Source organism: Arabidopsis thaliana, chromosome 5 (genome assembly GCF_000001735.4).
Source record: "Arabidopsis thaliana chromosome 5, partial sequence".
Taxonomy (NCBI): domain Eukaryota; kingdom Viridiplantae; phylum Streptophyta; class Magnoliopsida; order Brassicales; family Brassicaceae; genus Arabidopsis; species Arabidopsis thaliana.
In genome coordinates this window covers 21,933,326-21,953,529 of record NC_003076.8, presented here as the reverse complement: position 1 = coordinate 21,953,529, position 20,204 = coordinate 21,933,326, and the positions used below count along the sequence as shown (strand labels likewise).

Below are 20,204 nucleotides of genomic sequence, written 5' to 3'. Positions count from 1 at the left end.
CTTTTGTGTCTTCACCTACATTTGCTCAGCCTCTAATAAGGAGAAAAAAGAAACAAACAGTTTTGGCTTCTTGAAAGGAATCAGAATCTTTTAGCTCCACAGTTCTTCCCATTGTGTAAATTTGTTTTCGTTTCAAACCGATTTCTTTCTATTAAACACCATGGGAGGCTGTGCGAGCAAACCTAAGGAATCTGATATCCCTGAAACCGAAAAGACTGTTGTCGAGTCCAAGAACGTCGAAACTGAAACCGTATCTCAGGTTTGTAGAACAAGTTCATTAGAGAATGATCGGTTTTTATCCATTTTGTCTATGTTTTAGGTGAAAGATGTGTGATTGTTTTGTTGATTTACAGGAGAAGGCAGATGAAGTTGTCACAGAAAAGAAGGAAGAGTCTGCTGGAGATGTAGCAGAGACACCGAAGGAAGCTGAGGCAGCCAAACCGGCCGAGGCCGAGGCAGCTAAGCCTGCCGAGGCTGAGGTAGCCAAGCCTGCCGAGGCTGAGGTAGCCAAGCCTGCTGAGGCTGAGGCAGCTCCAGAGGTGGTGAAGACCGAAGAAGCTGTCGTCGAAACTGTTAAGGAGACTGAGCCACCAAAACAAGAGGAGGCTGTTGTAGCAGCCAATTACACCAAAACCAACGAAGAGCCTCTTGTAACCCTTTAATTCTTTCACATTTTCATTTCTCAAAACCCCAAAATTGTTGTGCATCAAATCTGTAATATGTATATGTTTCGCACCACTGTTGTATTGCTATTGTTACCATACGTACGTTAATGAAACAATAGACTTGTTGTGATTTGTGTTACCTCCTAAAAACATCTTTTCCTCAGTTCCAAGTTATGGTAAAGTTATTAATTCTTAACTTTCCCGTTTTGTGAAGATAATAAGGTTATAAACTATGATGAAATAGGGAAATTTTGGTTTCATTGAAATTGGATTTGATACAATTCTTCTCTGAAACCAAAAGGGGGAGGTCAAAAATGCAGACTTTATCAATAGCTTTCTGCAACAGTGCCCTAGTGATAAGAAGAAGAAACTCTATCGGAAACAGAAACAGAGTAAAGTTGAGTTTAATCTCGTCTTCTTCTCCGACTCTTGTTTGCCATTCAAAGTCTAAATCTCAAACCGATAGCTTGAGGGTGTTGGAATGGGACAAGCTCTGCGATGTTGTCGCTTCTTTTGCTCGTACTTCTTTAGGCCGAGAAGCTACAAAGGTTTGATTTTTCTATTGGGTTTTCTCCTTTAGCCGTTGATTCTCTGTTTTATATTGACACAGAGATTGTTGGTTTTCAGAAAAAGCTTTGGTCTCTTGACCAGAGTTTCAGTGAAAGTTTGAAACTTTTAGATGAAACTGATGCCGCCATTAAAATGCTTGAACATGGTTCCTTCTGTCTTGACCTCTCCAGTATTCATATCTCCCTCGTAAGTTTCATCATCTTCAATCTCTGAAGTGATAATCTTTGCATGAAAATTGTATAGTTTTTGATGTAATACTGATTTGTGTGAAGGTTGAATCGGGAATTCGTCATGCTAAGAGGAGGCTTTCTTTACGAGCAGACCAAGCACTTGAAGTTGCTTCTCTTCTTAGGTTCTTCGAAAATTTGCAGCTTGATTTGAAAGCTGCCATTAAGCAAGATGGAGATTGGTACAAACGGTTTATGCCTTTATCTGAATTGGTATTTGCAGTTTTCTCTCCAAATTTTTGATGCTTTTTTTAACTTGGACATTGTGGTGGCCTCATATTCACTTTGTGTTTGCAGATAGTGCACCCTGTGATTAATAGATCATTTGTCAAGTTGGTTGAACAAGTTATAGATCCTGATGGTACAATCAAAGATTCCGCGGTTTGTTCTTTTTCTCACTTTGACTACATTGTCATCAAGATGTATGATCCTTATGTTGAACTCATCTTTATTGTTTCAGAGTAGTGCCCTGAGACAATCACGTGAACGAGTGCAGACACTTGAAAGAAAGGTCAAGTTAGTTTTTCTTTGTAACTGTGAATTGAAGATATCTTTTGAAGTAGTATTGTCTGAAAACTACCTGTTGTCTCCTTTCAGCTGCAGCAACTGCTGGATGCTATCATAAGGAGCCAAAAGGATGACGAATCTGTCATGGTAAGGATTCTCTTAAATCTTCATTTTCTGAAGTTGGTTTTATTAATTATTGAAGATAAAATTCCAGTTAGCGGCTGAAATTGATGGAAGATGGTGTATACAAATGAGCTCAAATCAGCTAACTTCTGTTAATGGTCTTCTGCTTTCCAGGTAAACTTGAATTTTTAGATTTAAGTTACCAAAGAAGATTCAGAATTTTGGTTTGCAATTTATCAATGATTTATTAACAAGAGTTCATTACCATTTTCCAAGTTATTGAGAAGTTATGCTTCTCTTTTAGTGTTTATTTTCAAGTTCTATCTCTTGAAGATAATATGTGTTTCAGTGGTTCAGGTGGAGGGACTGCGGCGGAGCCAATAGCTGCGGTGTCTATGAATGATGACCTTCAAAGTGCGAGAGCATCAGTTGCAAAGGCTGAGGCAGAGATTCTTTCAATGTTAACTGAAAAGGTAATTGTTTTCTGCTTATTGTTTTCTGCTTGTTGACATTTTTGTTCATTTTGATGAAAAGTGTATTAATTTTTAAAGTTAGAATTCTGTAACTTTCCTTCTTATTGTTTTCTGCTTGTTGACATTTTTGTTCATTTTGATGCAAGCAAAACAGATGCAAGATGGTCTTTGTCAAATCGAGGTGGTGTTGAGCTACTCGATTCAGCTGGATGTGGTAATTATACTTTAATACCAATCATTTCTCTTTCTATTAAAGCAAAACTCAGTAAAACAAATCTCAGCAACATGAGCTTCCAAACATGTGGTTTACAGTTTTTTTTTTTCTTTTCTGGCTAGATAAACGCTCGAGCAACTTACAGTCGTGCATATGGTGGTGCACATCCTGATATATACTTGCCACCTGAAGATGAGGTTGAATCTTTGTCTGCTGGAGAAAACTCGCCGGATATTAACTTACCGAGTGAGAAACCGCTTTCTAAAAAAGAATGGTTGCTGTATCTACCTAGATGTTATCATCCTCTATTGCTTTACCAACACAAGAAAGGCATAAGAAAGACGCGGGAGACGGTAAAATTTCATAAAACAGTAAGTTCGTCAGATGTTATGATCATAGAGTCGATTGATGATGCATTTTAGCTGAAGTTAATATATACATGGTTATATTTATAGGCAGACACTGTATTATCAGGAGCTCCACCAATTCCGGCTGATTTCCAGATCTCTAAGGGCACTAGAGTTTTGGTTATTACCGGTCCAAACACAGGAGGTAAAACCATTTGCTTGAAATCAGTTGGGCTCGCTGCGATGATGGCAAAATCGGGTAAGACATGAAACTTACAGTATCTTTGGTTAGTTAAAAACTCCACCAAAGATATAAAGCCCTTAGGGGAGAGAGAGATTTCAGTCACTTAATATTATATCAATATAAATGATTGTTAGGGTTTTTGTAGGTCTTTATGTTCTAGCAACTGAATCTGCACGCATACCTTGGTTTGACAATATTTATGCTGATATTGGTGATGAACAATCTTTGCTGCAGTCACTTTCTACCTTTTCTGGTCATTTGAAACAAATAAGTGTAAGTCTGTTCTCTGTTGTTGTCACACCTTTTATATCATAAAGTGATATTACTTCCAACAGAGTTTTCCTTATGTACCCTTTTTCTACGACTCAAAAACGCTTTATTCCTTTGAAGTTTGGACTCGCTAAATCTTCCAACATGATGGGATTAGATAAATTATTAGCGTTGATTTAACTTTTATCGGTTTGGAATGATTGTTTAAATTAGTTTGGAAGATGTAACTCTCTTGATATATATACAACTTATGTTTCTTTTACTCTGATTGGTAAACTTGCAGGAAATTCTCTCGCATTCAACGAGCAGATCACTTGTGTTGTTAGATGAAGTAAGTTAAAAGACTGGTTAATTATATAGTTTAGGAGATTTAAGGTCAGCATATGTTTGGAAGAATCTGCGTTAAAGTCTTGCTTGCTAATAACAGGTTGGAGCTGGAACAAATCCCCTTGAAGGAGCTGCATTAGGGATGGCAATTCTCGAATCTTTTGCAGAAAGCGGTTCTTTACTCACGATGGCAACCACACATCATGGAGAGCTTAAGACGCTTAAATACAGGTTTTTAACTGTACCTGACATTTTGCTTGGATCACCCAAGTTTTTAATGAGTATTCAGTTTCTATCTTTCTGTATCTATTGTAGCAATTCCGCCTTTGAGAATGCTTGCATGGAGTTTGATGACCTGAACCTAAAACCCACTTACAAAATTCTATGGGGAGTACCAGGTTTAGCTACAAGCTCATCTAGGCTCTTTAATGATCGATTTGTTTACCTCCAAAACGGAATCAGAGTTAACATGATTCACCAACCCACGTTTGAAATTGCTTGTCAGGTCGGTCGAATGCAATAAACATAGCCGATAGGTTGGGGCTTCCATGTGATATCATCGAAAGTGCTCGTGAACTCTATGGCTCTGCAAGTGCTGAGATCAATGAGGTCATACTTGACATGGAACGGTACAAGCAAGAATATCAGAGACTTTTGAATGAGTCACGTGTTTATATAAGGTGAGATTCTATATAACAGCAGTAAATCTTGACCTCTCTTATGAGCATTCTATTCATGTTTTTCATTTTTTGGTTTTAGGCTCTCAAGAGAGCTTCATGAGAATCTACTCACAGCACAAAAGAACATTAACGATCATTCCACCAAAGAGAGACGAAAAATGAGACAAGAACTAACTCAGGCTGGTTCGATGACTCGTTCTACACTTCGCAGAACATTGCAACAGTTTCGCTCATCTGCTGGAAAATCTTCTCAGTCAAAGGTAGCTACGCAACTCCAAACAAAAGTCAAAACGACGAAGGATGAAGATAATGGAATTCGTTCATCATCTGTGGTAGAGAGACGACCACTTCCTGGTATTGAAATAAGCTTAAGCCCTTTAAAAGATAGCTACTATCTGGTTATGATCTTTGAAACTGAACCATGTTTCTGCATTAACAGAAGCTGCGGCTCAAAAGGTTCCTGAAGTCGGTAGCTCGGTGTTTGTTTCTTCTCTTGGTAAAAAAGCGACCGTTTTGAAGGTAGAACATTCGAAGAAAGAGATCTTAGTGCAAGTAGGCATCATGAAGATGAAAGTGAAACTGACTGATGTTGTGGCCTGAATCTAAATGGCACAGTTATATTCATTAGTATCTAAACCAACACCGTTATATTAGCTTCAGAGTACAAATAGTGTATTTAAAGTGACATGAAGAAACATTACCTACTTATTATTACATATGTACTTGTTATATGCTTCTTTCTTATACAAGTATATGGTGAAAAGTCTGTACAGCTTGGGTATTGAAAGTGGTGCAGGTGAATTATGTGTTCTTTACTCCGAAGCTCCTGGTTCTTTCTCTGTTGATTCAACATTTGTCTTGTCCAAGCTTATGCGCGAGAAATGAGACTTGAGGCCAATCCAACACTGGTAGTAGTCGTGATCCAGGAAAGGAGACTCCAGAGCCCAATGACAGACTCTAGGGATCAATGCTGATTCGAACATGAAAGCCATCGTACCTGTGAGTTTAGAAGGAGCCATTGCATTTACTCGAGCAATTGTCGCCTACAAAACAATTATAAAAATGCTTCAGACTTAATTTTACATTCAGGGGTTAGATTTAGACATGATCTCGGAGGAAAATGAAATCAAACGTGTAGTTGCTGCTGTGCATAAGATGGATTGATACCTCGTACGTGGTAGTATCTGGACCATGAGGTGTCATACAGCTATGAAGACTTGCACCGCCAGGGAGAAATCCATCAGCTTTCGCCTGTGAATGGTGGAGTCAGTTTACAGATTTCAGTAGGAGGATAACACAAGCCAGCTAATGATTTGCAGAAGCAGGAACTTCAAGCAGCTTACCTCGTATGCACCGTAGATTAAGCCCATAAATTCACTCATGCAGTTACGATGATAGTAAGGAGGTCGAAAAGTATGCTCAGCAACCAACCATCGAGGAGGAAATATGACAAAATCAAGCAAGGCCACACCAGGTTTATCAGTTGGTGCTGTAAGGACTGAGAGTACAATAATTCACCCAAAGAGTGTGATTACAATAAAGAACAAGTAACCAACCCATAACAAAACAAAAAGAAGAATCGATTTAGCGCAGATGACCACCAACCTGTATTTATAGATGGATCTCCATGATCTAAAAGCACAGTGTTGTATGGACAGAACTTCTTCAGGTCATACTGCAGACAGAAATTGAAATTCTCAGAAAAACAATGCATTAACGTTTTACAAGATTAGGCTCAATAAACAATGTACTCACCTTATAAGGCACGTAATTGCCATGCCAGGCAACCACATTGAATGGAGAGAAATCTTGTTTAGCAGTAAAGAGTTCACCGCCAAACTTCTGAACAATTGTGTATTCAGGCCGCAATCCATCCTCAAACCATGCTGTTGGTGCAAGAAAATCTCTTGATGCAGCAAGACCATTAGCACCTGTCCACATCCACCAATAAGATTCTTGCGGAGAATCCATGTTATTCCGGCTGAATCTAAAAGAACTCAAGAGTACCTATTGGTCCAAGATCAGGAAGCTGAAAATGAGCCCCATAGATTTCAGCAACATAACCACGAGACTTCCCATCCGGTAAATCTATGGAGAAACGGAAACCTTGTGGTATAACAGCAATCTCACCAGGAGTTACCAAAAGCCTTCCACACTCAGTTTCAATCCATAGCCCTAAAACACCCACTCAAACTATCAGAACTGATCCAAGACTATCTTGAATCCATTCTCAATACATGACTGACTTTATTTCCCAAAGATGTGGTAAGGTAAGGCATTGGGACTACTAACTTACTTCCTGTTTGAGGAACTAACAAGAAGTCACCATCAGCGTTGCAAAATGCGGAGTCTTTCATTCCTGTGTTAGCCACATACCTTCAAAACAAAATGAATACAAAAGATCATTACTTTATGTATCACTGATCTACACCAAAGATACCAAAATAAAAAGAAGAGTTTTTTACATGTGAATAGCGAAGCCATGGCGAAGAAACGAGCTTCCAGCTCCACAAATGGTAAATAACCCATCAACGAAATCAATCTCCGAATCAGGAATATCCTCAGGTCTCCACCGAAGCTGAGTCGGATTCGTACGACTATTTGATGCATCAAACTCACTCACAAGCTTCTTATGAGCTGGTACACGAGGCTTGAACGGTTCATGTGTAACCGATGGTTTAACCCGGTACAACCAACTGAAAAAAAAAACAAGATGAAGATCAATCAATTCAACGAAATTATCCAAAACTTACAATTGAAATGATGATGTACCTTCTTTGATTGAGCTTGCGAGGAGAAGTGAAAGAAGTACCGGAGATCTGTTCGGCGTAAAGACCGTAAGGACAAAGAAGAGGACTGTTCTGATCTAACGGTAAAGCTCCGGCGATTGCTTCCGATGAGAAGTGGTTACCAAAACCTGATTGATACTTCAACTCTTCAAGCTCCTTCTTCTTCTCTTCCATGGCTTCTTCACATCAGAGAGAGGAGCTTGTTAAAGAGAGAGACGATGATCGATACATATATTTAATAACGTGGAGGAATGATGATGACGTGGCATACTGATCAAAGAGGAAGAAGAAATGACGTCTGAATTTAAAACTCTTTTTCCTAACAAAACCATAATCTCTAACTATTGGGCTTGAACATATATGGGTTTTGTATACAATTAGGCCCATAAGCTTATGATTTCTTTTTTCTTACGAATTTTGCGTCCCACATCGGTAAGCGAGTGAAGAAATAACTGCTTTATATATGGCTACAAAGCACCATTGGTCACGACCTTACTTGAACAGGATCTGTTCTATAGGCTCGTACCTCTGTTTCCTTGATTTCTCAAGAGACAGGCCCTTAACCCTGGTTGATGAACCATGACCGTGCGGCTAGAGCGTGATTGACGGCTACGATCGTCCTCGGACGCATCCGGTGCTGTAGAGGATCGTTACTCGGCTCGGTTCTACCTTGCCGGGGTGGTCGCACGGCGGTCTGACAGGTTCTTTTATTTTTTCACCCTCAAAACTTTGAATGAATTTCTTCTATTTTATGCTACAAGTCACTACTCGCTAGTTAAAAAATTATTAGTAATGGAAGGCGATGGCAACAGTTAACCAGAGCTACACTTTTTTACAAGTCCCTTTTCACTAGAGCTACACTTTTTTACAAGTCCTTGAGTCGCTTTTTACAAGTCCCTTTCGCTTATATACACATGAAACCATACAACAAAGCGCTACGGATTCGGATCTCAAGCCTTGGGATTTGGTACCTTCTCTATTGCTATGTTACCGGTTTTGCTCTACTCTATCTCTATCCTCCCATTTACATCCATTGAGCCACCGTCAACAAGTAGGTCCTCTGAGTTAAGCTGACATCTCGTATTCCCGCTTTGATTGTTCACCAAAATGTCAGGCTCGGGATTGTGTTCTGTTGCAGCCATGGCCATAAATTCTCTTTCTACATCTAACAAGTTCTTTTGAGTTTCTTGATCCTGAAGCAACTTGAGCTTCTTCACGAATTCAGCTGCTTCTAGCTCTCTCTGTATTTTCATCTTTCTCTTCTTCACCAGTCTCTCTACAAATCTTTGATCTTTAGCCAACTTTGCAAAGAAACTAAGCATATGCTGTTGTTCGGTATCAACTCCGTGGATCTTCTCCTGCACAGTGACCATCTGATGTTGAGATTCTTCTTGTTGTTGTTTCAGCTTCAACATCTCCAATCTCATTGGACTCTGTTCCTCCTTCAATGACTCAACCTCAGTCTCTGTCGTGGTGGTACTCGCTTCCTTGTTACAACATTTAGTGTTTTTGCTTCTCCTCTTGATGTTCTTAAGCAAATGTTTCTTCCCTCCTTGAAACCCTTCGTTAGCAAATTCCCACCTATCTGAATCGACCTTTTTAAAACCCTACAAAAAAACTCTAGTTTTTACAAAGCTTGTAAAGCAAGAAACATAGCTAAAGAGTAAAAACTTGTTCTGTGCTTACGTAAGAGTTAAGCTGACGAATAAAACTGGAGAAGTTCTTGTGCTTGAAGTATTTGGGAAGTAGATTCTCTGAGAACTCGTAAGAATCCCAAATGATAAAGCTTTTACGGGTCGGGCTCCATGATACAACCGGGTCTGTTACTTTGTCATCGACGATCTCAAACGTCTTTCTCAAGAACGGTGTTATTAAACCTATCTCGTGCAATTTCCAAAAACCAAGTGACAAGTTAACGGCGTCATCCTCCTCTTCCTTGATTAGTAAAACGACGTCGTCTGGCTTTGAAGATGAATCAGACGAGCCTCTTTCAACGGTGACGGTCTCCGTTGCCGTCTCTTGACAAAGCGAAGAGGAAGAAGATTCAATATCGACGACGTTTGGAATTGCCGTCATAGTAGCTTCCTACACCGTTTCTATTTCTTGTATTAACTTTTTGGTCGTTTATTGTAAGAAATACATCAGTGTTACTATCAAAAAGCTGCCACATTATAACCCATTTTTTTGGAATATAACAATTTATTAACACCTGTATATCTCCAGCTAGCCGTTGGATCTTTGTGGTCGGTCAAGATGAATCGGTCGTCCATTGAATTTGATTTCATGCATGAGGACAAGTGTCGCTTAGGGAAAGCATATACATCAGTTAAAATGCTACTATGCAAGTGCTTTTTTTTTAATAAAGAAGAGAGTTAAAAGATAATTTTGTTAGCTAGAGTTACAGGGCTGTGAGTCTGTGATCAGAGCTCTGTTATTCTTCTATATGATGATAAAATTCATATATTATTGTAGACGATGATAAAACTTATATTGAATTGAAATAGCAGCCATGCTTGTGAATATTAAAACTAGAAATTTTTACTGTAACGTCAATGTTATACGCACTAGAAAATCAAAATGCAATATAGAGTTTTAAGGAATATATAAAGAGACTTAATGGTCGATAAAGAGATCAAAAACAAACTTGTTATAGCGGTTGCATTGGTTGTGGCCGCAGGTGAAGAAGCGACGGTTACATAGGCGATAATGGATTAAACGACGAGCCTTGAGTGAATCCGGTGGGAAGATGAAAAAGGAAGAAACACCATGGCAGGTGAAATTCGACTATGCTCACATTGCAACCATTGCATCGGTCTAACTTCCTCTTTCATATACTCACATTTTTACGAGAATCAACCAAACAATCGTTGCGAGAGAAGCACTTGGATCCTACCTTCCATTGCACTTACTGTTTCCTTGTTTTAAGAGTGAAATGTTTGATTGTGATGGCTTTGGTTATCACAAGAAACAAACAATTGTATAGAGTAACTCAAGTTAATACTCATTACTGTTTATTACAATAGTTACATTTTAAAATTCGTCCGTTATGTCAACCTTTGAAACAAAACATGGAATAGAATTTATACCATGTTGACTGTTAACATTGTAGTAAATAAGATGTATTCAAAGTACTAAAAGAAGTAACAGTCTACTTTACTGACTAAACTTTACTAACTATATAACAGCAAAGTTTATAACTAATATAAAATGAAGCTTTTGGGCTACCTAACCGACATGCCACAACCAAATTTGTTGCTCTGCATGGGTCCTTTTGCAAGATTGGCACGACTCATAAAAATGCTCCCAAAAGTCCGTACTACAAAAAGTTTCGGAGGATTAAAACTATTCTAAATTTCTAATCTTATTCTAATTAAAATGCTCCCAAACGTACGTACCCTACAACAAGCTTAGCAACGACCTAAATTAAATTTCAGATTTTTTATACTTTTTGTTGAGTGAATATGATTACTTTGGGCTTGCAAAACACTTAAATATGTCAAATGGTCCGTTTATAGATTATTGAGCGTTTTCGTGTGGACAATTTCTTTTGTGGGCTGAAGTTGGGCGGTCCATAATGGATTACAACGATCCATTGGAGCCGGCTATGATACTATTGTAAATATTATATTGGTTCGGGGCAGCAATGTAATTGGTTGGAACGCTCAAAAAGAGATTGAGAATAGAAATGGAAATGATCTAAATCAATAATTTGCACAAAACTTTATTCTCAATTTACCAAGTGAAAGTTATCTAAATCTAATATTTTGCAAAAAGTTTACTTTCCAATTCCATATTAAGAGAAATCTAGATATTTAGACAATTTTCTAATTTGTTTCAAAAAGAGTTCTGATTTTTTCTCTTTTGTATTTTACCTTTTTTCTTAGGCTAAATCTCCTATATATATGTTTGAATAGAGAACGTAAGAAATATAAAAAAAATTAAGCAAGATGAATTACAACGATCCATTGGAACCGGCTATGATCATAACAAAAGTGCTATCAAAGAGTGATATCGTTGGTAATGTGGTATTACCGAAAGCAGAAGTGATGTCTGTCCTCACGAGGATGAATGTTAACGACCAAGATTTGCTAAACGGTGTTGAAGTGCAAGTCGACGACATAATGGAAGACGACTTATACACAGTTACGCTCAAAGTATCAGGTATCGATAAACCTAAATATTATTTCGGTACTGGTTGGAGTACTATGAAGCATTCGTTAGATCTCTCAGAAGGCGATGTTCTGAAACTCTACTGGAGTCACTTGGACAACAAGTTCGTTGTTTTGAATTTTCAGTATTCAGTACTTCCATTAATGATTCCAGTGTAGCTCGCTTGCACCTATCTTCTTTTCTGTTTTTGACTATTTATGTTTTGGATTTCATATCCTAGTTAAGTGCTGGCTTTTTTTGCCCTATCTTTTTGTTTCTCTTTTGTCAAACTTGATTGGATTATCTTGAATTTGAATTTCAATAAAACGTGGTTCACTTGCCCTACACATGTCCACACACAGACAAAAGTCTTTGACAATTATGTAATTTCCTGCTAGCGCTATTGTATGTGAGCCTAGTTCATGGTCCATCAATCGAGCCAGCCCAAAGTCACCTACTTTTACATTGAAATTGATGTCCAACATGATATTGCTTGCCTTGATGTCCCTATGCAACACACACCGATCTCCCTCTCCGTGAAGATCTGTGTGTCCTAGGTGAGATAAGGGGTCTTTTCTCAAAGAGGTGAGTGTCCAAGCTACCATTCGGCATGAACTCCTATATAAGCAAATACTCATCTTTTTCATTACACCAACACAATGGGCTGCACCAGGTTTCGATGACGCAGTTTGCTAATGATCTTAACTTCGGTTACAAACTCTTTCTTTCACTGCTTGGAACCACCAGACAATTTCTTCACAGCAACCATCATATCTATTTCGTTCAAGTACCATCTATAAACTGCCCCAAACCCTCCTTCACCAAGCTTCCTCTGGGCTGAGAATCTGTTGGTAGCTAAAACAAGATCCTTATAAACAAACCTCAATATCCAAACTTGAGATGAACTCCCATGATAAAAGCTTATGTCCCTCTGTGACCGATCCAGTAGCGGCTGAAAACCCGACCGTAACATGTGGTGGCAAAACCTTTGCAAGATCAATGATATAGGAAATGCCTAAACTCTCCTGAGGATCAGAGGTTAATTCATAAGCCCAAGACGCACTCAAATTCTTAGTAACAGAGTCATAGGAGATATGTGCATGACCAACATCTTGGATATGTGAGCTTGCATTCCAAGAAGTGTAGTTAGACGAAACAAGAGAGTTATTATTGATTCCCACATGAGATCCAACAGTGGTAGGATCCCATTCTTGGTTATTGAATGAGTCAAACTCGATATGAACCAGCGGAAACGAAGATGCGTAGCTCTCGATTCGAGAAAAAAAGACCCAAGAAATCACCAGCTGAGTTCACAGGAAGTTGAATCCGCAAAGGAGCAAGAAAGAAGCAGATCCCATGACCGTAATTCTAAAGGTTACGGGTATCAATCTTAAAGGAGAAACTGGTACTAAAATCTGTAGGCTTACCAGTTTTAGGATTCCAGAGAGGCACTTTCTCAGCATAAGTAACCCAAACACCCAACCAACACGAGCTATATACTCTACGTTGTTGAAGTTTACCGTCCCATCGGGTATTGCATCCCCATGGTAAACCACATCCTCAGGACCACCTGGGATTATCGAAAGGAAGGGCCTTTTCGAGCTTGAAGCTCCCATTACTCCATGACGCAATCTGTTGAAACTTCATTCTCATAGTGATCAATTAGCTTGATCTACCGAGGAAGATGACAAAAAATTTCATTCGAAACTTGAATCAAACGATTCAGGAGTTCTCGCTCGAATTTGAAAACCCCAAACACAGAATCTGCAGAACAGAAAATCGCACAATTGATTTGAAACGAAGATTCCTAATTCCCCGGTTTGATCGTACGAACTCAGTGAGATACCGCCGGTTTAACCAGATAACCATTCGGTTTAGATTTAGAAGAAATCTTCGGTTTAAGGAAATCGCCCATTTGGCATGGGCTTACAAATAAACAAGCTTTGGCGAATGGCCCATATCCCGCTAAATTAATGACCCATGGATTAGTTTGTTTTCTTGTAATGTCCCACATCGGTTACAATATTCAGGAACAGTGACTAAAGTCTACTATAAATAAAGATCGAGAGCATTTCTTTAATATTCACGGAGCCGAGCAGTGAAGACAAAGCGAGCTATTCTTTCGCCTTTTACTAAAGAATACCGTGTCTTCTCTGCATTTAATCGGCATACGCCTATTTTTGGAAAGGTTTATTACCAAAATTATAAACCTCCATCAATTAGAAAGTTTGAAAAGCTATTAACCTTAACTATTTCTCTAGGCTAAGTGATAGTCCAGTCTAAGTTGAAAGAAAGAGTCTTGAAGAAACAATAAAAAGTGTGTCGAAATTTGAATTTCTTTATAGCATTGTAGAAAATAATATAGGTAGAACAAAACAACATCCGCCAACATTTGGAATAGGGATAATTCATGAATTTAATGAGCCTAAATTAAAACATTGTGAATGATGGTCCCATAGCTACTTCACTTGTGTGTAGGAGCAGATGTGTTGATGCGAGAACATACATTTTTGAGGAGAGGAGGGAAGAACGGATTTAGTGGAAACATTTTTGGCCAACATTTTGCATCCACAGCCATAAACGCCTTGCAGCACATAAATCCTACGTTATCACACTTTCCTGTGAAAACTGATTTGTAGATTTCAGTTACACAACCTTGAACGTTGACAAGTGATGACAAACATTTTGTGAGATCGATCGGAGAACCAGGGATGACAGGGAATTGCGGTGTCTTGTGTGCTGGTGCACCTGAGATGATGCGAGAGCAACCATCCTTGAGAAGAGGAGGGAATAATGGATTCAACGGAAACATTTTTGGCCAACACTTTGCATCCACTTCTGTAAAAGCCTTGCAGCACGTGGATCCAACGTTTTCAAACTTACCGGTTAAAACAGATTTAAAGATTTCGATATTGCAACCGTGAATGTTGAGGAGCGATGACCAACATTTTGCGAGATCAACTTGGGAGCCGGGTAGAGAAAACCCAGCACTGGTAGGGAGTTGAGCTAGCCCGGGCTTCACTAAAGTAGTGGCACACAAAGTCACAACTAGAATCGTCGAGAGAAGAGCTTGGATCTTACCTTCCATAGTGACTCTAGTGATCTTTTCTTTTGTTTTCTATGAAGATTAGTCGACTGTTTAATTGTGATGCTTTTGGTATCAAAATAAACAAACAATTTATAGGGGTAATATGTAAAGAAACGTTATATTAATTACGAGAGTTACCACTTTGACAATCGTTCGTAAACAACCTTTGAATTAAGACATAAAACGTTGACTGTGGGATTATTAAGCGTAACGAACAAATAACGACTTTTAAATAGAGTCTATTAATTTGCTTAAAAAGGGGGCCGAATATTTCAGGCCCATCAATTACCACGTGAAGTCTGGTTTTGCTTTTGTTGATGTTACGATACCATCACGTGTTTGCACTTACCAGGAGGTTACACTTGCCCGGTCATTTGGTTACCCAATAACCACACACCATTCATCAGGACACTCACCAATCTGATCCGTTAAAGGTTTATGTATTTATACACATCCAACACACAACTTAGAAATTAACAAAAGAGAACAAAAAAAGTCTAATAAGGATCTTCCGGTAGTTAAAGTGAAATACAAGAGAGTCCAAGAAAATGGGTGTTTTTGGATCGAATGAATCGTCAAGCATGAGTATTGTGATGTATCCGTGGTTAGCCTTTGGTCACATGACTCCTTTTCTTCACCTATCCAACAAGCTCGCAGAGAAAGGTCACAAGATTGTTTTCTTGCTTCCCAAGAAAGCACTAAACCAGCTTGAACCTCTTAATCTCTACCCAAATCTCATCACTTTCCACACCATCTCTATCCCTCAGGTCAAAGGGCTCCCTCCGGGTGCGGAGACAAACTCCGACGTCCCTTTCTTCTTGACACATTTGCTTGCAGTTGCAATGGACCAAACCCGGCCAGAGGTCGAGACCATTTTCCGTACAATCAAACCGGACTTGGTTTTCTATGATTCTGCCCATTGGATACCGGAAATTGCTAAACCGATCGGTGCTAAAACCGTTTGCTTCAACATCGTTAGCGCTGCGTCAATCGCACTGTCTCTTGTCCCTTCTGCGGAGAGAGAGGTCATTGATGGCAAGGAAATGTCAGGGGAGGAGTTAGCTAAGACGCCTCTAGGTTACCCATCTTCGAAAGTAGTCTTACGTCCGCACGAAGCAAAATCCCTGAGTTTCGTGTGGAGGAAGCACGAGGCGATTGGCTCTTTCTTTGATGGGAAAGTTACCGCGATGAGAAACTGCGACGCAATCGCTATAAGGACTTGCCGTGAGACAGAAGGCAAATTCTGCGATTACATAAGTAGGCAGTACAGTAAACCGGTTTACCTAACAGGACCGGTTCTCCCTGGATCCCAACCTAATCAGCCCTCCTTAGATCCTCAATGGGCGGAGTGGCTAGCCAAATTCAACCACGGTTCGGTTGTGTTCTGCGCTTTCGGTAGCCAACCCGTTGTAAACAAGATAGATCAGTTTCAAGAACTCTGTTTAGGTCTAGAATCAACTGGTTTTCCGTTTCTGGTTGCCATTAAGCCTCCTTCGGGTGTATCAACCGTCGAGGAAGCCTTACCGGAAGGATTCAAAGAGAGGGTTCAAGGACGTGGCGTTGTGTTTGGAGGTTGGATTCAGCAACCGTTGGTGTTGAACCATCCTTCAGTGGGTTGTTTTGTTAGCCATTGCGGGTTTGGGTCGATGTGGGAGTCGTTGATGAGTGATTGTCAGATCGTTTTGGTTCCGCAGCACGGAGAACAGATTTTGAACGCAAGGCTGATGACGGAGGAGATGGAGGTGGCGGTTGAAGTGGAGAGGGAAAAGAAAGGGTGGTTCTCGCGGCAAAGCTTGGAGAATGCTGTGAAGAGTGTGATGGAGGAAGGTAGTGAGATCGGTGAGAAAGTGAGGAAGAATCATGACAAGTGGAGATGTGTTTTGACTGACTCTGGTTTTTCAGATGGTTATATTGATAAGTTTGAACAAAATTTAATTGAACTTGTGAAGTCATGAGTTCATTTTAATAATTTCAATGTGTTATAAACATTTATGAAATGAGATGTAACGATTATTTATGATTGGTGCATATCGTATCTAACCACAACCGTTCGTTAACGGTGTGTTTGTGGACAGTGGCAAAAACACGTATAATTTTTTTGAAAATCGATAAGAGTTAAATCTTCCCTACTCAAAAATATTTGAAAGTCAAATCTTCCCTACTCAAAAATCAGAATGTTTGCAAGGGAGATTCGTAGATAGATCTACCAAAATGTCGACAGATCGCCATCATCAGCTATAAATTAAACCAGATAATTAAATTATTTCAATTTGGTTATCTTGAAAGCTCGCCTAGATCCGATCGCTAGAGCCCAGCGGTTAGCCAGACCGGGATCTTCAGTTCTCTCAACCTGGTTTAGGTTGTTCGGGTAAGTCTCTGTTTCCTTTTCTCCTTCTTCTCTTCCTCTGTTTCTTTTGGGGCCTACGAACCTGTGTTGGGCTTTTGCCGTGTAATGTTCAGGCCTGCGAGCCTTTTTAGCCATTTGGCATTGTATATTTCTCTTTTAATGGAAATTTAAAATTTAAAAAAAAAGAAAAAAAAAATATTTCAGTTTGGTATTTTTTTATTTTTTTTTTTAAAATTCTGAACAAGAGGCGACGACTTTGGTAATCTGAAGTTGTAGGCACGATGTCGACAATAAATAAAAATAAAGAAGAAGAATTCTTAAGAATGCGACGACTTTGGCACATTACAACTCTGTCTAGATCGTATTTAAATGACTGGGGACTGAGGTCATATCTTATTGTTATTACTATTAGTTGGTTTGTTTATTTTTTATTTTCGATTAGCTGGCAGTATGCGCCAATTACCATTAAATGAGTTCCAATGAAACTGAAACTCAACTGCTTTCTCTCTTTTTGTTCTTATAATTTTTATTAGAAAAAAATGTCTTCTACTGATGTCGAAGTAGTCACCTTTCCGTTTCATGATCATCCTTTATCATGTTGTGATGATCCTGTTGCTGCTGAATTTTACTGCTCATTGTGCTCTCATTATCATTCCCTCAGTTGGCAAGTATTCAGGTCCGGCGTATGGCAGAATGAAGTGGAGCCATGGTTTAGGTAATAAAATTATAAAAGGCATATTTGTTTTAAGAAAATTTAGGTCTTATATGTTAAAACAAAATTTTCTAAGTTTTTTTAAATTTTTTGAATTTATTGGCGAGGTTTTTTTTTTTAATTTGAATTTGTTGAATTTTAAAATATAACTTTTCAAAAATAATTGTTAAGTTTTAGAATTTTTAAATATAATTTCATATTCATATACAAAATTTTAAGTGTTTTTTTTAATTTGTTGGGGTTTATTTTACCATACATTGGGGTTTAGCATTTCAGTTAATAAAATTATAGTAAAATGTGTTGTTAACAAATTTTATTAGTAAAATTTTGGTTTTAAAATAAAATAATATCCTAAACGCTTACAAAATTTTATTTTTCCATTGATTCAAGCTTACTAAGGTATATTAATATTATTTGTGATTTTACCATTTTTTTCTTTCTTTATAAACTGCTTATTGAATTAATCACTGTTTTTTAAGTTTCAGTATGACAATTTTGTATTAATATTATTTATGATATTACAAAAAAGAAAATTTTTTAAAGAGCATGGCTTTTTTTGGTGGTATAGGACATCTGAATACCACGGACCGGCCCTGCGAATATCCAATAACATCAACTATCATTGCAAGGAGTGCGACATTATGATGCACAAAGACTGCGTTGACCGCTTATTCAATCAGCCATTTATATGCAATCACATTCTCAAGATCTTTGTTAGCACTATCTCACCACTTGACAGTATAGTTGACGACCTTTGTCATTTTTGTCGATTTGAGGTTCATCATATGTTTCTTCGTTGCACGATATGCAACATAAGCCTGCATATAGGATGTGTGGCGGAGCCACCACCACTCACAATTTCTGAACCAAAACACCACAAGCATAGCCTCAGTCTCCTGCTAAGGCTAGTCACCTTTACTTGTAATGCTTGTGGTGTGGAAGGCGACCGCAATCCTTACGTATGTCTTGAATGCAATCTGATGGTCCACAAAGATTGTGTTGAGAATCTACCGCGAGTCATAAGCATAAATCGGCATGACCATCGCATATCTCATACTTTTCATCTTGGTGAAAAAGAAGGAGATTGGGAGTGTGGAGTTTGTCGAAAGATGATTAATTGGGTCTATGGAGGCTATAAATGCTCTCGTTGTCCTAGTTATGCCGTTCATTCAAAATGTGCAACAAAAAAAGAAGTGTGGGATGGGTTAGAGCTCGAAGATGTGCCCGAAGAAGAAGAAGAAATCAAAGATCCATTCAAGGTAATTAATGAAAAGGGAGATATTGTTCATTTTAGTCATGAAAAGCATATTCTCAGATTGGATGAGAATTATGTTACGGATGATGCTAACATGCGCTGTCGGTGTTGCATTCTTGCTATCAATGGTGATCCATGCTACAAATGCATGGAATGTGATTTCATCCTTCATAAAGCGTGTGCTAATCTTCCTCGGAAGAGGCGACATTTATTGCACAACCATAAACTCACTCTTTCATCTAGGCGTATTGATGAAGATAATTTTCTTGAGTGTAGTGCTTGTCGAATCTATACAGATGGTTTCATATACGAGTGTCTTCATGAAGATTGCGAAAATAAGAACGCCTATGATGTTCGATGTAGTTCGGTATCGGAACCGTTTCACCATGATTTACATCAACATCCCTTATATTTTACCTTGCAAAGTTCTAGACGATGTCAAGCTTGTAACAAAGAAATAAAAGATGATCCCTTAAATTGTACGGTCTGTGATGAATACTCTTTATGCATGAGGTGCGCTACTTTACCAAGAAAGGTAAAACACAGGTGTGATGATCATTTTCTGTCACTATGTCAAGGTGTGGGAAACGCAAGTGGTGACTTGTGGTGTGATATTTGTGAGACGAAGACAGATCCGAGCGTACGTTACTATACTTGTGATGAGTGTGGGCTAAGTCTCCATATTGATTGTGTACTTGGAGATTTATATTATATGAAGCTAGGACACCAAAACCCTGAGATGGAGATACATCCTAACAATGGTGCTACTCGACCTTCTTGCGCCCGTTGTGGATTTCGTTGCAAGTTCCCCTTCTTCGTTAGGGGTACAAAAGAACAATCTGCTCTTTATGTTTGTTCAATAGACTTATGCCCAAGGTAGGACTAGTTATAACTATTCACATTTATGTTTGACATTCTTTGTCTATATTGTAAAACAGTGTGCTTTTAAAAGTTTTTCAACATTTGATGTTAAGAATTATATTCCAATTTTTATTTTCTTTCGCATGATAGTATATTTTATGAAGAAAAAAATGAGAATAAAAAGGGGAAATTACATAAGTTAATCAATTCTTTCCTACCAAAAATAAATTAATTAATTCTTTGCAATTGTATACTTGGCAGTCGTTGGCATATTAGAAACAACGTTGAATGTAAATAAAGCTTCCAGAAGCTAATAATTATTGCAGTTAATTTTGTAGACATATACCATAGATTTT

General features: G+C 38.5%; 8 protein-coding genes, 1 non-coding gene and 1 pseudogene across 12 annotated transcripts; 6 read left to right on the top strand and 4 right to left on the bottom strand.

The window, feature by feature from the left end:
• The first annotated feature begins 22 nt into the window (after positions 1-22).
• AT5G54095 (proteoglycan-like protein) lies at positions 23-883 on the top strand. 2 transcript variants are annotated; one of them, NM_001345078.1, is made up of 3 exons: positions 23-259; positions 354-479; positions 504-805. In NM_001345078.1, exons 1-3 carry the CDS (start codon positions 161-163, stop codon positions 660-662), a joined length of 384 nt encoding a protein of 127 aa, NP_001331038.1. In that variant the 5' UTR covers positions 23-160; the 3' UTR covers positions 663-805. The 2 variants fall into 2 exon arrangements, with proteins under 2 accessions (NP_001331038.1, NP_568803.1); NM_124789.4 differs by having other exon boundaries at positions 354-883.
• Positions 884-935: 52 nt separating this feature from the next.
• On the top strand, positions 936-5,406 carry AT5G54090 (DNA mismatch repair protein MutS, type 2). The gene is made up of 18 exons (NM_124788.5): positions 936-1,213; positions 1,293-1,421; positions 1,508-1,675; positions 1,760-1,843; positions 1,923-1,973; positions 2,060-2,116; positions 2,184-2,266; positions 2,442-2,565; positions 2,720-2,779; positions 2,902-3,150; positions 3,235-3,385; positions 3,516-3,643; positions 3,924-3,971; positions 4,068-4,198; positions 4,283-4,365; positions 4,473-4,647; positions 4,727-5,001; positions 5,087-5,406. Exons 1-18 carry the CDS (start codon positions 980-982, stop codon positions 5,245-5,247), a joined length of 2,391 nt encoding a protein of 796 aa, NP_200220.2. The 5' UTR covers positions 936-979; the 3' UTR covers positions 5,248-5,406.
• On the bottom strand, positions 4,617-7,665 carry HGO (homogentisate 1,2-dioxygenase). Of its 2 annotated transcripts, NM_124787.4 has the most exons (10): positions 7,420-7,665; positions 7,113-7,343; positions 6,944-7,023; positions 6,655-6,822; positions 6,403-6,578; positions 6,253-6,322; positions 5,991-6,145; positions 5,815-5,898; positions 5,349-5,690; positions 4,617-5,249 (listed from the first exon to the last, which is right to left on the bottom strand). In NM_124787.4, exons 1-9 carry the CDS (start codon positions 7,608-7,610, stop codon positions 5,460-5,462), a joined length of 1,386 nt encoding a protein of 461 aa, NP_200219.1. In that variant the 5' UTR covers positions 7,611-7,665; the 3' UTR covers positions 4,617-5,249; positions 5,349-5,459. The 2 variants fall into 2 exon arrangements, with proteins under 2 accessions (NP_200219.1, NP_851187.1); NM_180856.4 differs by having other exon boundaries at positions 5,245-5,690.
• Positions 7,666-7,820: 155 nt separating this feature from the next.
• On the top strand, positions 7,821-8,181 carry U3D. Its single transcript, NR_143349.1, has one exon. It is a non-coding gene; the product is annotated as a U3D; snoRNA (small nucleolar RNA).
• On the bottom strand, positions 7,879-9,547 carry HSFA9 (heat shock transcription factor A9). Its single transcript, NM_124786.4, has 3 exons — positions 9,123-9,547; positions 8,106-9,043; positions 7,879-8,027 (listed from the first exon to the last, which is right to left on the bottom strand). The coding sequence occupies exons 1-2, from the start codon at positions 9,510-9,512 to the stop codon at positions 8,438-8,440; spliced, it is 996 nt and encodes a 331-aa protein (NP_200218.1). The 5' UTR covers positions 9,513-9,547; the 3' UTR covers positions 7,879-8,027; positions 8,106-8,437.
• A 1,836-nt stretch (positions 9,548-11,383) lies between these two features.
• On the top strand, positions 11,384-11,928 carry AT5G54067 (B3 domain protein; the record flags this gene model as incomplete). The annotated part of the gene is made up of 1 exon (NM_148128.2): positions 11,384-11,928. The coding sequence occupies one exon, from the start codon at positions 11,384-11,386 to the stop codon at positions 11,762-11,764; it is 381 nt and encodes a 126-aa protein (NP_680433.1). The 3' UTR covers positions 11,765-11,928.
• AT5G54064 lies at positions 11,866-13,377 on the bottom strand (annotated as a pseudogene). Its single transcript has one exon.
• A 515-nt stretch (positions 13,378-13,892) lies between these two features.
• AT5G54062 (egg cell-secreted-like protein) lies at positions 13,893-14,737 on the bottom strand. Its single transcript, NM_148126.4, has one exon. It carries the CDS (start codon positions 14,671-14,673, stop codon positions 14,050-14,052), a length of 624 nt encoding a protein of 207 aa, NP_680431.1. The 5' UTR covers positions 14,674-14,737; the 3' UTR covers positions 13,893-14,049.
• A 396-nt stretch (positions 14,738-15,133) lies between these two features.
• Positions 15,134-16,784, top strand: UF3GT (UDP-glucose:flavonoid 3-o-glucosyltransferase). Its single transcript, NM_124785.3, has one exon. The coding sequence runs from the start codon at positions 15,222-15,224 to the stop codon at positions 16,626-16,628; it is 1,407 nt and encodes a 468-aa protein (NP_200217.1). The 5' UTR covers positions 15,134-15,221; the 3' UTR covers positions 16,629-16,784.
• Positions 16,785-17,476: 692 nt separating this feature from the next.
• Positions 17,477-19,929, top strand: AT5G54050 (Cysteine/Histidine-rich C1 domain family protein). The gene is made up of 2 exons (NM_124784.3): positions 17,477-17,735; positions 18,301-19,929. The coding sequence occupies exons 1-2, from the start codon at positions 17,560-17,562 to the stop codon at positions 19,865-19,867; spliced, it is 1,743 nt and encodes a 580-aa protein (NP_200216.2). The 5' UTR covers positions 17,477-17,559; the 3' UTR covers positions 19,868-19,929.
• The last annotated feature ends 275 nt before the right edge of the window (positions 19,930-20,204 follow it).

Bases quoted from the DNA above. Each gene is read 5' to 3' on its own strand.
- UF3GT (NM_124785.3), top strand. From the start codon at position 15,222: ATGGGTGTTTTTGGATCGAATGAATCGTCAAGCATGAGTATTGTGATG.
- AT5G54062 (NM_148126.4), bottom strand. From the start codon at position 14,673: ATGGAAGGTAAGATCCAAGCTCTTCTCTCGACGATTCTAGTTGTGACT.
- AT5G54095 (NM_124789.4), top strand. From the start codon at position 161: ATGGGAGGCTGTGCGAGCAAACCTAAGGAATCTGATATCCCTGAAACC. The intron at 260-353 runs GTTTGTAGAACA...GTTGATTTACAG, and splicing joins AAACTGAAACCGTATCTCAG to GAGAAGGCAGATGAAGTTGT.
- AT5G54090 (NM_124788.5), top strand. From the start codon at position 980: ATGCAGACTTTATCAATAGCTTTCTGCAACAGTGCCCTAGTGATAAGA. The intron at 2,780-2,901 runs GTAATTATACTT...TTTTCTGGCTAG, and splicing joins ACTCGATTCAGCTGGATGTG to ATAAACGCTCGAGCAACTTA. The intron at 4,199-4,282 runs GTTTTTAACTGT...TATCTATTGTAG, and splicing joins CTTAAGACGCTTAAATACAG to CAATTCCGCCTTTGAGAATG.
- HGO (NM_124787.4), bottom strand. From the start codon at position 7,610: ATGGAAGAGAAGAAGAAGGAGCTTGAAGAGTTGAAGTATCAATCAGGT. The intron at 7,024-7,112 runs GTAAAAAACTCT...TTTGTTTTGAAG, and splicing joins CATGGCTTCGCTATTCACAT to GTATGTGGCTAACACAGGAA. The intron at 6,146-6,252 runs GTTGGTGGTCAT...TTGTACTCTCAG, and splicing joins AGATCCATCTATAAATACAG to TCCTTACAGCACCAACTGAT.
- HSFA9 (NM_124786.4), bottom strand. From the start codon at position 9,512: ATGACGGCAATTCCAAACGTCGTCGATATTGAATCTTCTTCCTCTTCG. The intron at 9,044-9,122 runs GTAAGCACAGAA...GTTTTTTTGTAG, and splicing joins TTCGTCAGCTTAACTCTTAC to GGTTTTAAAAAGGTCGATTC.
- AT5G54050 (NM_124784.3), top strand. From the start codon at position 17,560: ATGTCTTCTACTGATGTCGAAGTAGTCACCTTTCCGTTTCATGATCAT. The intron at 17,736-18,300 runs GTAATAAAATTA...TTGGTGGTATAG, and splicing joins GAAGTGGAGCCATGGTTTAG to GACATCTGAATACCACGGAC.